The 14821-nt window shown below is 38.5% G+C and overlaps 1 protein-coding gene across 4 annotated transcripts; it reads left to right on the forward strand.

The window, feature by feature from the left end:
• Positions 1-164: 164 nt before the first annotated feature.
• On the forward strand, positions 165-14268 carry LOC137268703 (selenocysteine lyase-like). Of its 4 annotated transcripts, none has more exons than XR_010955045.1 (13): positions 165-489; positions 922-1031; positions 1563-1634; positions 2198-2226; positions 2778-2952; positions 3896-4023; positions 4317-4475; positions 4854-4960; positions 5781-5817; positions 6398-6481; positions 6859-6958; positions 8321-8494; positions 14005-14268. XR_010955045.1 is itself a non-coding variant. In XM_067803301.1 (13 exons), exons 1-13 carry the CDS (start codon positions 473-475, stop codon positions 14181-14183), a joined length of 1248 nt encoding a protein of 415 aa, XP_067659402.1. In that variant the 5' UTR covers positions 165-472; the 3' UTR covers positions 14184-14268. The 4 variants fall into 4 exon arrangements, 3 of the variants coding, with proteins under 3 accessions (XP_067659402.1, XP_067659403.1, XP_067659404.1); XM_067803301.1 differs by having other exon boundaries at positions 8321-8371; XM_067803302.1 differs by having other exon boundaries at positions 8425-8494.
• Positions 14269-14821: the final 553 nt, after the last annotated feature.

Below are 14821 nucleotides of genomic sequence, written 5' to 3' on the forward strand. Positions count from 1 at the left end.
GTTTCCAGTAACGACACACAAACCGAAAGTACAAAATTCTTCTCAAGACTTCATCTCGTAAGGCCAGCTGATGAAGTAAACAAAACAAGCACCTGCTTGGGCATGCGCACACACAACTTCCGGGTCGTGAGATCTCTAAACTGGTTCTACTGTTGGCACGCGATGTAAGGTGAGAGCCTATAATTGTTTTGTAGACAAAAACCCAGTGTTAAGAAAAAAAATGATGACTAAAATACTCATTATTTTTCTGTAAAGAAGTTCATTTAAAGTTTCAAGGGCGACAAAATCAGCAGAAAATTTTAATTTGTTTTGGTGTTGTTAATTCTGGGAGATTTTCAGAAAATATAAAACATGGAATAGGTTGTGATACGAAATAGCTGTAAGACGAGTAATTGTCGTGGCAAACCATGAGTGGATGTATTAACGAAAGAATATATTTTTAGAAGTGCATGTGTAAAGAGTGGCGTACACTATGTCCAAAACAACCAGGTAGGTAGTTGGTGTTAAAAATCGGTAGTCATAATGATTGTTGGAAACAGTAATCAGTGACAAATCCAAATATCACTCTTTAAGTAAACATTTCGGTGCACGACCACATTCTTTGGCTACAATTTGAAAAAAAATAAGTGTATGATTTAGCAAATCTTTATAAGCTAATGCAGTTTACTTTATAGAAACAGACTTTACTTGTCTCACCATTTCAGAGCAATAGCTGAAACTGTTATTATATTGTTACAACCAGCAATTCTTCAAAATGTGAATTTTACTCAGTTTTCCAAATTATGTCATCAATTTCCTCTTCATTAACTGTAGTATAAATGCTATTCTTTTAAAATAGCTATTTGGATAATTTAATTATGGAAAATCATTTCTTTTAATATTGACCATTGAATATTGCATGGTTTTCCATATATGATGCAGCGTCTACCTGGACTACAATGCTACTACTCCCTTAGACCCGGACGTGCTGACAGCTATCACCAACACCCTGCGTGATGCATGGGGAAACCCTTCCAGTTCACACACACAAGGTGGGAATATGATGAGAACATACATATTTTCAAAGTACAGAAATTGTTACTAAGTTTGGAAGAGTACATTAGGGTATTTAGTGATCGTCTCCACCAACCTATGCTCAACACTAGTACTAATGGAGGAGATGGTCTTGTGACCCTGTCATCATATCCCAGTGTGTGGATTGGTGCTTGTGATCTATATCAGTGGATTGACAGGTCATATATTTGGATTATTCAGCCGTTGTTCATTCACTATGCCCCTTGTCATCTAATTTCAGAAGTGAGTGAGTGGGTATGGTTTTACGCTGCTTTTGGCAATATTCCAACCACATCACGGTGAGGGGGCACCAGAAATGGGCTTGTAATTTCAGGAAAACCCTTTACACCCCTAATTGTGAACATTTCAGTTTGTCGAACATTTGACAGAATGAAGAGAATTCACTGGGCATTAAAATGGCTTTAAGTTGTCCATTACGCATGTAATGATCAAGAGTGCACATGCTGGAGTATAAATAAAGGTATTCCACTACTTGTTATTGTTTACAGGGAAGAAGGCTAAGGCTGTGATAAATGAATCCCGACAGAATGTGGCATCAATGATTGGTGCCAAACCTTCAGGTTTGTCTTCTTCCTCAAAGTTTCTACGCATGATCTTTCTTTTTGACACTTTTTTGCATTACATTATTGATGTTCTTGTATCAATATCTGGATCTTATTATTCAGACACCACTATTAACAGATTGACACCATATACAGTGACACAGATTGAATTGTACTGAGTGCATGTGAAACAGCAACAACAATAAAATTACAAATATTTCAGTCAGTCAGATTAATATAAAGAAGCTACAAAGTTTGTAAAAGTAACAGTGGTACACGTGAGACTGAGTGTTGCTGTGCCAGGTTGAATAGAGTTATCCCCCTTGATGCCTCTTTTCTGTTAACATTCAGTGAGCTATTGAAACTGTACAATTGTGCCTTTCTGTGACCTAAAGCTTGTCTTGGAATAACTCGAGTCGGTCATGAATGACATCTGTAGAGCCAACAAATTCTGATCCCTTCGCGTACAGCTGTATGAGGACATATTTCATTGCGATGTTGATGTCAGAATATGGAAGTTAGTGCTTCCACTACAATGGCTATGTGGAACAACCTCCTAATCTGTTTTTCCCTGTTTCTAGACATCATCTTCACATCAGGAGGGACAGAGGTGAGTGTATGGGTTTATATATACAAACATGTTTGTGATTGAAATAACCTAGCACTTGGCAAACGTTTTTTGACTTGGTGTGAGGATGCCAACCTGTTACCATATTTGTAATCTGAGTGAAGTTGCCTTCAGAGCTCTCTTGTTATTTGAGTATATTGCCTTCATGATGACTGCTGTTTCTTCAGCCAGGAGGATGTTGGGTTAGAAGTATCCCTAACAACCAAGGCTTGTTATGAGATGTTCTTAATGGATTGTGTGGTCACATTTATTGACTGAAATGTTTGCATGTGTTAGTGTTCATGTTGAACACAGTATTTGGTTCGGTTTGTTCACATTCAGCAATATCACAGCAATATGATAGCGATATGTAAATAATCGAGTCTGGACCGTAAAATCCAGTGATCAACATCATGAACATCAATCTATGCAAACAGGATGCAAAAACTAACCACCTGATCCCCTTCATCACGTCTTACATACCGCCACACACCCGTCACTGTAGTAATCATAAAAACTGATTACTTCTCACCTCAAAATGTACAAAATTTCAGGGAAATAACTGGATCCTTGACACTGCTGTGAAGTTTTTCCATGATGACTTGAAGCAAGATCGTAAACTCAACACAGAGAGCCACAGGAAGCAGCTGCCACACTTCATCACATCCAACCTAGAACATGACTCTGTAAAGCTTGTACTGGAGCAAATGGTGTCTACAGGAATTGCAGGTATGTCCCAGATTGTAGACTAAGTCAGTTTAGCAGGGCTTGGAGTCATCCCACAGATGACATCCTTGAAATTCCATGTGATGCATTACCAACACATGATGCACGTGCACACAGAAGTTAACCTCTGTAAACATACTAGAGAACTCACAATCACTAATGCAACAGAGGTGATATGGGGGAGGTAACCTCGTGACGTGGGACAGGGTTACACATGACAGGTGATCAGGCCTGGTCATCGTTAATGAATCCTTTATTGGTCAGCGATATGCTGGCGAAATTTTGTGTCCTGTCATGGCTCGATTGGCTAGAATCGTCGGCAGGAATTTTGAATTCCAAAATGATAATGCCAGACAACATTGGGCCCAAACTGTCACAACTTATCTCTTGTGAGGGGGCATACAGACATTGGACTAGTCCTCTAAGTCCCCAGAGCTGTCCCCAGTTGAATGTCTATGGGACATTCTCAGTCGAAGGGAAGCGAGCAATACTAAGGGCAACCATCTGGAAATTACTCAGAAGCATGCCATCAAGGTGTTGCCAAACATGGTGGACACACCAGATATTGAACTGCATGCCTAAATTTAATTTAGTGAACGTTCAGAGCAATTTCACATTCACTGTCGTTTCATCATTTCCTGTATTTTTTGTCAGTAGTATATATAGATTACCTGTGTGAATGCGAGCTTGAGAAACATTTGTGTTAGTGGTGACGGTTGTGATATATTGTGTCTGTGTTATGTGTTTTTTAAGGGCAAGGACATATTAATGTTTATTTCTGTTATAATTAAAATATATCTGTTAGATGTCGTGCTTTTATTCTGAAGACTATAAACTGTACTGATGAACTGATGACAAAATTACTGCTCTGGTGCAGTATTGTTGTTAGGTTTTGCAGGTGAAATATTTTTGTGAAATTCTATTTTAGTCTATTTCTGTGTTGTAGAGTGTACCTTCGTGGCTGCCTCAAAACTGAGTGGGCGAGTTGAAGTTGAGGATGTGTTGAGTGCTGTCCGCCCAAATACCATTATGGTGACAGTTATGCTGGCAAATAATGAGACAGGTGTCATACAGGTGAGTCAGTAATGCTGGACACAAACGGGACAGATGTTATTCAGGTGTGTCAATGATAGTGACCACCAACAGGACAGGTGTTGTACAGGTGAGCCACTCATGTTGGCCAACAACACGACAGGTGTTATTCAAGTTAGTGAAGAATCTTTTGAGTGCAGTGCACTCCCAACATCATTACTGCAGAGTCCATAATTTGACCAACAATGAGATACAGGTGAGATGTGTCCATGATTACAATTGTAAATTAATTATCATAACAGGTGCCATCACTACATCTCACTGTTTCATTGCAGCCAGTCTCCAAGATATGTTCTCGAGTGCGGAGCCTGAAACGCCATCTAGGTGAGACCTCCAAGATCCTGCTCCACAGTGATGCTGCACAGGCTATAGGCAAGGTCAAGGTCGATGTCAGCGACATTCCCGTGGACTACCTTACTATTGTAGGACATAAGGTGAGGAGGATAATCTGTAATGGCATCTTATTGTTGCCGAGCTATATGATTGTGGACATTATTTAGCAGACTGAAGTCTGTCTGATTTCATTTGAGACTGATGAATTGCTGACTAACCCAAAATATACTAAATGCAACACAACCAAATTTTGCACAGTCACATTAAATTGACAGACCAACTGATGATTTGTCTCATAATTTTAGACACCAGAATAGAAATGTTGTTCAACAAGCAATCATTATTTTGTTGTCACTTGCTGCTATTTCTTTCAACTTGTTGGTTACCTGGCACTTCTACAAGCAAGTGGTCCCCCATTGTAAAAAATAGCAGAAAGTGATAAATTAATTCAATTTGATACAATATGTTATTTCATGCAGTTCTATGCTCCAAGAGTTGGTGCCATATACGTACGTGATCTAGACAAGGGGACACCACTCTACCCACTGTTTTTTGGCGGAGGACAGGAGAGTAATTTCAGACCAGGGTGAGTGCAATTCATAGACTCACTTGACTGTTTGAATGTTCACTAGTCTAATGATTATTACTTTTTTTTTTTAAAAATAAGCATTTTTTGCATATTCTGCACAAATCCAGTATGCATTTTCTGCATGACTAGCAGTCAAGCTTGTCAAGCCACCTAACCTGTGTCATAGTTAATATGTGAGTGAGTAAGTTTTTTTTTTCCAAAGATCATGACTACTTTATCAATATGGCAAACAAATGTAATTGGCCTTGAATTCATTTTTCAAAAATTGAATTACACAAGCATTTTAAAAATAACATGGACAGATTCCAGCTTGTTACATAATTCCTATTAAGTCAGGATCGCACAATTGATTCAACTCCTTTCAGAGATGTAATATAACCACTGACTGATGCTAGTCTATTTTTTCAAACAATGTAACTTCTAAAACCACGTTTTTACTACTATACGATTATCTCCCTTACATACTGAATTTGCTGCACACAGACTTTCCACAGTTAATAAGTCGTTTCTGTTTCTGGTCACATGATCAGACTGATAATGTGACTTGGAGTGAGTAAGTGAGTGAATTTACAGTTTTTAACAGTATTCCAGTTTAACTGTTGTCATCTTTAATAAGTGAGTGAGTGGTGAAGTTTAATTTTACAGCTTTGAATAATATCATGAAGTAAATTCTTTTCTTCTGGTGTTTTTTCACTCATAATATAATTAATCAATGAGTGATTTCTTGATTCCCAGGATGTTTAGTAATTTCCAGGACAAGTATAGAAAACATATGAAAACCTCAAGTTGATAATGTAGTTCTGTTTTATTGTTTTAGGACAGAAAATGCTGGTATGATTGCTGGGCTGGGAAAGGTAATGGACAGACACTTTGTACCTTGATTGTCATAAGGAGGTGTGCTGTTATATTGTCAGATCTGCAGAGCTGTTAGCTCCTGTGGTGGGATTGGAACCTCAAAGTTTTTGACCTCCACATGACCAAATGAGCTGGCTATATCTGCAAGCTGTCTTAGAACACCTAAGGGTGGGATGGCAACTCTGCATGGTACAGATTCAGCTCCTCACAACTGGTGCACTCAATGCCTCAGATTGTGATATCTTCAATTCTTCATGCCATCAATTAATGATATTTTTGTCACAATGACTGATTTGCATGCATCCTGCTGATGTATTGTGAAACTCTAAATGCTCATAATTCTTAATATAATAATAAAACATAGAAAGTAATTTCCTTCTTGTGTTATTGTTTATCTGTTCATACTTGTAACTGCCTGAGACTAACATCATTCTGTAATAGATTACTTAATTCCTTTTAGCTTGATGGCTATTTTATAAAGACTGTTAATTATGAAACAGGAAAATCATTTCACAAAAAGTTAGCAAATTATATCTTAAATAACAGCAGTAATTTATGTTTTTCCTTCTTTCAATTCAGGCAGCAGAACTTGTGGTGAGGAATCTTGATGTCTTTGAGAAACACCTGAAGGAAGTCAGAGATTACCTTGAGGAGCAATTAAAGGTATGTGGAGAGATTTACTTTTTAGTGGCATGAACCTTAACATCTGAAAGTATTATCCTTTTGTATTTTGGATCCATGTTAAATTTGTTCATTGTGATTTTTACCTGTAGAAGTATATGGAACAATTCACTGTCTGGTTTCTAGTGGTATGCAACTTCACACCTGTAAGAATTACCTTTCCCTTATTAAACTATGTAAACTACTTAATGTTTCAACCTTTGGTCCATGTTGATGTCGAGAAACCAGTGCTGATATTTTGTATCAATCAAAATAAGTTTTCCAGGATTTTGGCAGTTCAACTTGAACAGCTCAAATGGTTTCTTCATTTATCTTTTGAAATGTCAACATCTCAACAGTACATTATACATCTTTTTTAGAGAGAATTTGGAGATTTGATACACATCAATGGTAAATTCAAGAACAGTGAGAGATTGCCGAACACTTGCAACTTTTCCATCACAGGTCAAAGACTTGAAGGTAAGATATACACACTGCTGATATACAACTGATTGATATTCATACATCCAAAGGGAGACAACTGTGTAGTGCAGCTCATCCACCCATCCTCAACCCTCCTGAAATGAACTTATTATTTATTCACTATGTTTCATAAGTGATTGTGTAATGCCAGTATACACGTTTCATCTCTTAATCATATTTTTACAGTGTTTTCAGTATTTAGGGGCAGTTGGTAGCCCAGCGTTTGCTTGTCATGCTGAAGACCCTGGTTCGATTCCCCATTTCTTGTACCCCCCACAGTGATATTGCTGGAATGTTGCTAAAAGCAGCATAAAACCCATCTCACTCAGTAACACACTTCAATATTTAGTGCTTGCTGCCAACTTGTATGTCAACTTTTGATCCCAGAATGAACAGCACCTCGAAATATATATCTGTGTGTATGAATAATACAGCTTTATAGTATGCTGGGACAGTGGGTAAACATGCCTTGTCATATTCAATTTGTCAAGTATCCACTTGGCTTCAAATATTTGTGTGTTCAAGGCAGTGACAGACATCCTCTAGGGTCTCTCTCCAAAATAAATAACATGCTAAGGCCAGTGAAATGGCAGCAGGCTAATATTTCACTATTTATTTTGTTTAAATTGTTCCCCCATAAAATCCTCCACAAACATTTCATTGCCAAGTCTGTAGTAAAGGGAAGTAACTCGTGTATGCTTCCATGTGTATTTTGAAGGTTACAGTGTTGACCTACATTTCCTTGACATACAATGCACAGCAGATGTATTCATGTAGATACTTTAACAATGGCATTGAAAGGTCAGAAGTGTTATGTTTGGATTTAAAGACTCAAAGAAGTGCATTTTAATTTCTGTTTTACAACCATATGCAATTTCACAAGGTCTTAGATGCTAGAGGTCTCATGGCATTGCTGGGAGTGGGTGTGCATAAGTTGTTCATATGTGACCAAGTAGGGTTGTTCTAACAACATAACACGCACGAGTGTGTCCATTTCATCTTGTATTCAGTAACTTGTGTGTGGTGAAACACATGGAACAGCCTCCAAGGTTTAGCTTCTCTCTCTCTGCTGTCACACCAACACTCTCTTTGTGTTAAACTCGCACCCTCTTCTCATCAGTAGATCTTTCACTGTGGACCAATAACAGGGCGACCCTTATCCTGAGTGCCTTAAGCTAACCCCATTTATAGCTTTGTCGCCAAACATTAGATTCTAGCCTATGTATCTTAAAGGAATCTCCCCATTACTTTAAGTATTTTGGGAAACAACCTTAAACAGGATGTCGCATTGATGAACTGTTATGTTAAAAATTAAAGTGATGTGGTCAGAAATTCCATCAATACATGTGTCTCAATCAGGTGTGACAGGCAGGTGTGTCAACCAGGTGTACTATCTTGGCCTTGATGCAGGTAAGTCAAGAGTTATCTGTCCTTACCACCAGGTCACACATTTTGTATTGAAGGTCACAAGGTGTTGAGTCGGGCTGAGCATATTCAGGCCAGTGTTGGGGCAGCATGCCACTCTCAAAACAGGTAAGTATCATGTGACTAGCAGCTGTGTCGCCATTCAATTTTATTGGTAGTTGCTATTGTATTCATGGCCATATGACATTGGTGGCCATTAATGTGCTGAAGCCTGGAGGATGATATATTGTGCATGCCACTTTGACAAATATACCAGCCTTTTTATGATGTCTTCCTGTAAATAATCGGGTCCAAACCAAAGATTAATAAAATGAGCAATAAAAACACAGCTGTTTGGATAAGTGCACCACATAGTTTCCAAATTTCACTTGTCAGGCTACCTTTGGTTTAAGGCTTTGTTGTTTTTTCATTTCACAGATGATGGGTTTTGTTTTTTTTGTTTGTTTTCTTTTACTGGTTGAAAGTTACTAGCCCACAAAATAATTCACTAGCCCGAAATTTGGACATTTTTTTTCAAGCCATAATGTTGCATTATGTATGTATGTATGTATGTATGTATGTATGTATGTATGTATGTATGTATGTATGTATGTATGTATGTATGTATGTATGTATGTATGGATGGATGGATGGATGGATGGATGGATGGATGGATGGATGGATGGCCCTTTAGTCTTATTGAAATTTAGCAATATATTTGAGGCTATGCATAGCGAGAATCATTGGAGCACCTTGGGCTTGGCTTAATCACACAACAGGCATTATCAATTAGCACCCTGTCTGCTTTGTATTCTTCTGTTTTTAATACTTAATCTGCCCTGCTTATTCTTTGTCACGACTCGCCACGTTCTGTAACCTTTAAGAAGTGTGAAGTGTAACCTTCATGGCCGTGCAATTAATTGTTCCACTCCCCATCTGGTCGTACCCAGTCGTGTAGCACTTGTTACTCAATTATATGCTGCTGATAATGTGAATCTCAGGTTTGTCACAACATATCATGTATGTACACACCTCTAGGTTGTCGTCACCTGATCACGGTTTAAGAATCTACACTGAAACGTCGCTTTGTGCAAGAAACACGAAGTTCCACACTTTATTACTGACTCTAGAAACTCCAACAAGCCTATCAAACACTTACCTCAAACCACGATCATTGAAGAATGTTTGAATCTAATGGCCTGTGACTTCAGTTTCGCAGAGTCACCGGCGTACGTGCTACAAGTTATTAAGCATTGCACCAATCCTCCCTGAACAATTACATACCTGCCCGAGTCCAAGCATAACTGGTCACACCACTAGGTAAAACACCTGACATACTGTCACATTACATGAGTAGTCATATGAATATATGATAAATAGCCAGTCCACCTGGATTGTTTGCGGCGTTGAATAGCAAGTTTATCGGTTTCATGTTCGTCACATTAATACTCCATAACAAATGGGTCAAAGAGACACCCCCTGGATTGTTTGTGGCATTGAATAGAGATTTTCTCAGTTCCAAATTCTCACAGTTAGGAGATAAACTTACCGTGTTGGAAAATCAGAGGTATATAACGTGATTATACACCTCTGAAAGAATTTGATTATACCTCTCAATGGCTTTAATTAATCAATCACAATCCAGCATTTACTGAAGTCATGGTAGAATGCGAATATTTTCTATAATGCTGCAGTTACTAGGTACTGTCTGTATGCTGCTCATATGTGTAAACGATCCTTGTATGTGGGAGGGAGTGTCGTAAATGGCTGTCTGGATAGTGATCTGACAAGGGACTAGTTTCACGCATGTCCATAAAGACTTTTCTTTCCCATGCTGATATCTCCCATATATCTACACATGGATACCCACTATGTTGACTCGTCAACATCCCATTTGTTGCATCCCTTTGCTTCGATGACTTTGAATTGCTTCATTAACAAATCAGTCAAAGAGACACACCCACACCTACGTATGACCTCATTGCACAATTTCATGGAAAGAAAGACTGATTTTTGTTTATGGAAATAGACAATGAGAATACACAATGACGTATGTAAAGTAGAGTCCGCGTCTGTCTCCTTGTCCGTATACTCGGGGTTATATTGGAATGAATCACGTTTTATCTTTGTACATTTTGAACATAATTGTGAACTCTGGTTGCACTGGTCATAGAAAGTCCATCTGCCTTTGCCAGCTTCACGAAGTTCATCAGAAACTAGAGTGAACGAGCGAGTGAGTTTAGTTTTACGTCGCTTTTTAGCAATATTCCAGCAATATCACGGCGGGGGGCACCAGAAAATGGGCTTCACATATTTTACCCATGTGGGGAGAAACATGAGGATATTGTAGATGAAAGTGCCCTTCAAACAGACATATTTTTCTCAGCAATGTAACTGAAAGGTGTCCTTGTAGCTACTAAACAGAGATGGAATGTCTAACTCAGATAAGTCAGTCTTTAAAACTCCCAAAATTTCAAGCCAAACATTCGGACTGGTAACTTGAAAATATTACCATTCCGGATACAAACATGCCTGTCCGGTTTTCAACAATAAAAAACGAAAATAATCAGGTTTCTGAATACTGTTTTTACTGCATGTAAGCTACATGACCTGGTTAATAAATCTGTTACATTTTCTGCCTCGCAATCACAATCAAGATCGGACAAATCTGAGTCATTGTCTGAGTCGGCAGTGCATTTTCTCAGCAGCATCTGCATCTAAATGCTGTTAAAACACAACAGCACTCTTCAAAGCTTTGTTTGACCTGGGTATGAAGTCAGGTCTTCTTAGATGATTTTGAGTCCATCTGAACCTGTCTGCTGATACTATGAAAAGTATACTGTTAGCCAGTTAGGCAGCTTAGGGGTAAAAACGTCTACGAGACCACCGGAGAGGCAACTTTTGAAATTAGACCATTCCGAGATGAATAAAGACCGTTCTGGGCGGGTCGGGTAGGCGGGAATTCTAAACACCGGATAAGTTCAACTCCTGAAAGATGTGAGCAATGTAATCGTTACAAAAACGTTTAGAATCTGCAAGTGTTTGATACAATCCTAGTATAGTAGTTCTTGGGTGAAGGTCTTGCGTTGATGGTGAACTGTTTTCATCAAAGAGCAAGGCATTAGTGACTTGTTTACAAATAGTTCCACACACTTCATTACCAATAATGTGATTGAATGAAAATCTGATGATGGATTAAAAAGATACATATTCCACTGCATTCTCCACACGAACACAGGGTAATTGTTGCGTACTATTTCATTCCATATATTGTCCTTCCGTACCACTTTGTCTTCAGGGTTGTTACTTACTTTAAGTAAGTTTACAAATTCATCAAGGGGGAAATATAGCGTGTCAGTGTCACCAACACACGTCAGTGTCTGTAGAGTATGAATTGAAGTAGGTACCCTCATTTTGATATCCTTTATCCATTCAGGAGACCTGCATAGTATTAAGAGAAATTATGGAAAGGTTTTGAAAGCAATCTGTTAACTCATGAAATACATATATCTTCAAAGTTGTCATTCTCAACCGCACCCAAATAAGGGACATGCATTTAATAAAACTGTCCATCCTCACCACAAATGCTTCAAAATTTTCAGAAATAGTCAACAGTATAGTATATCATTAACATATTGTCCGATACTTTATCATTCCATTCCTCAATTTTACGTCATTACATTATGTAACTCATACCACATAATGACCATAAATACAGAAACACAAATTAATGGGTGCCAGAGACTGATGACATGTCTCAAGTTCTATGTTTATAGCAGAATAGAATTTTACAGTGAATTATGCAAAGACAGCTCTATTAAATTTTTACTTCATAGCGTTCTGTGAAAATGTTTACAGTTCATACACAAACAACATATATATTGTCTTTCCAACACATAAACACTACACAGGTTTTGCTCCTAAGTGGGTTTATAAAGCCATTCCTATGATTTCATACAGAAAATGTACAATTTCCACACCAATAACGCCTTATTTTATCTGTTTACTTTCCCAGACATTCTTTCATATCACCTTAAAATAATATATTCAGATATTATCACAGTTAAATTTCATGAGAAAGTCATGTCTGAGATGAACATAATCCATGCCCGAAACAGACATTTTGCGCACTATTGTTCTCAAACAAACTTAGATTATGCTGTTATCTCTGAACCTTATGAAATAAATTCTATATCAAAGTGTGGCACGTTCTGTCATATTTCTATAAGAACGAGCTACTTTACTACTAATACAAAGCATACATTAAAAGACGTGTCTGTTACTATCATGAGTGGTAAGTACAAATACAGATAAAGTTGGAATATTACTTCCAAATAACTTACCCTCCAGTTTTGATGAAGTGAAGTCACTGTACATCTTCTGGATTTTGTTGTAGCTTCCTGTGTGACTGTACTACATAACACAATATGACGTATATAAACATACAATAAATTTATAATATAACATGAATTTACAACTGGGCTGTTTTCATGGCATTAAAATGTTTGGTTGAGTCGGGATACTTATGACCCTACATCCTAATTGTCTGTGTGATGGTCTTTCTGAGCTTGAAGGGCCGTGCGGGTGAAGCAGTGGGGAAAATCTTGTTTGTTTATAGAAACCCCGTACAAATCTGTGGCCACGACGAATTTCTGGAGGGTGGCATGCGTCATACCAATTACTGGATGACGATTTTAGAGCTTCTGTGAGATCCTAAAAGACAGGCACAATTCTTACATTTCCCTAGCACTGTTTGGAAAGTGTGTCAAAGTGTTTGAAACCTGAGCCTGTTTATCAGCACCAAGGTCGGAAGTGCATGCCTAGACTCTGTTATGAAGTCTCCGTATGACGCTCAGGCATTTAGCGTTGTAAACAGGGTCATGGGACAGAGTGGTGTGATCATCTCGAGTTCGGAGTGCTGTTTCAGTGACCCAATGTCATGACATGATAGCGCAGGTTGGTTCGAATGGCGGCTTTGTCTGCACTGTCTATTTACCAACCGTTTCTATCATTCATTTCCTGAGGATGCAGAAGTGGTTAGGGATCTACATTTAACAAAAGAAAGAAAAAAAAAACAAGAAAAGAGAAGCAAAATGTGCTTGCATCGACTGTCGATGTTTGCAATGTGGAACGCAAACCGAACGCTGGGAACGTCTGGGATATAACTCCAAGACTGGAAGAGTCCGCCCAAAGGTTTTGTTGTTGGAACTTTGTTGAAAAAGTGTTTTAAACAGTAACTACACCCACACCACACCCCCACCCCACCCCCACCCCCAAACAAATTAATTGCTATCTCTGAGTCCCCAATTTTCAACAGGCATTAGATGTCGTGTGGTGACGGTGTTGCAGGGTTAAAGCGCTCGTTCACCAAGTGCTTTGAAGGGCTTGATCGCCCTCTGTTACCTGGGTCCCATTTGTTAGTGTAAAACTCATATTTGGTGTTCCTAGCCTGTTCCGATTTCTCACATTGCCTCACTACTTACACACTTTAAGTCGTGTGGTGAAACCTACTACGCCACCAATCAACTGATATCCAATGTTCCTTAATTGCTGCCGAATACGTCCGACATGTGTTGATACATCAAAGCCAATAGGCAGTATTACTATTCACGAAGCAATGATATCCTATTACATTCCAGAGCCTCCCCTATCCTTTTGGCCAGTGGTATTCCTGAAGACATTGCCAGAAATGCGTTACGCTTTTCTGTGGGGAGGGAGACAACGAAACAAGACATTGACGTCGCTATTCGTGGTCTCAAGAAATGTGTCGACGAATTATCAAAGGAAAATAACTGATGACAAGGTTTTAACAATGTGATCCATTGACATGATCGGTGTATTTCCAATTTTACAGATAATGCTTCTTTCTCATGTAAAGAGTAATAAATGCATTTTCAAGGAAACTTTGTTTTGTTCTTTTCAAAAATGGCTGGTTGAGATCGTTGCCGTGGCAGCACATTAGCACTTGTCCAGACTGCAAGCACGACGATTCTTATGGTCTGGTTTCTAAGAATTTCTAAGGAACTTCATTTCTCTCCTACACTAAAGCACATATTCTGAATTGGTACCCGATAGGACGAGAAGGTAAAGAGATTCTTTACACCTCAGCGCAGCACCTTGGGAACAAGGCCGATATTTAAGTTGAGAAGGTAACTGGTGATCTTTAACCTTCTAGCTCCGCTGAAGAAGCTTGGGCTGTACAATCCTCATGGAGCTGAGAATGAAGATCCAAACTGCACTAATCCATTATTCTAGTTAAACTGATGTTTTTGAATATCTTCATTGTACACGAACTTCTTCGGGTTCCAGATAAAGCTCTCATGTATTTGACGGCCCCACTCATTCCATATTGACAACTAAATAGATTTGATGATTTGACTGGTGCAAACAACTACCTTTATGCCTTTGCGTTTTCAAATTTTATAAATACTTTTATAAATACTTATTTAACTGAAA

The sequence above is a fragment of the Haliotis asinina genome, chromosome 16 (assembly GCF_037392515.1).
Source record: "Haliotis asinina isolate JCU_RB_2024 chromosome 16, JCU_Hal_asi_v2, whole genome shotgun sequence".
Classification (NCBI taxonomy): Eukaryota; Metazoa; Mollusca; class Gastropoda; order Lepetellida; family Haliotidae; genus Haliotis; species Haliotis asinina.

Bases quoted from the DNA above. Each gene is read 5' to 3' on its own strand.
- LOC137268703 (XM_067803301.1), top strand. The intron at 2,953-3,895 runs GTATGTCCCAGA...TCTGTGTTGTAG, and splicing joins GGTGTCTACAGGAATTGCAG to AGTGTACCTTCGTGGCTGCC. The intron at 6,482-6,858 runs GTATGTGGAGAG...CATCTTTTTTAG, and splicing joins ACCTTGAGGAGCAATTAAAG to AGAGAATTTGGAGATTTGAT.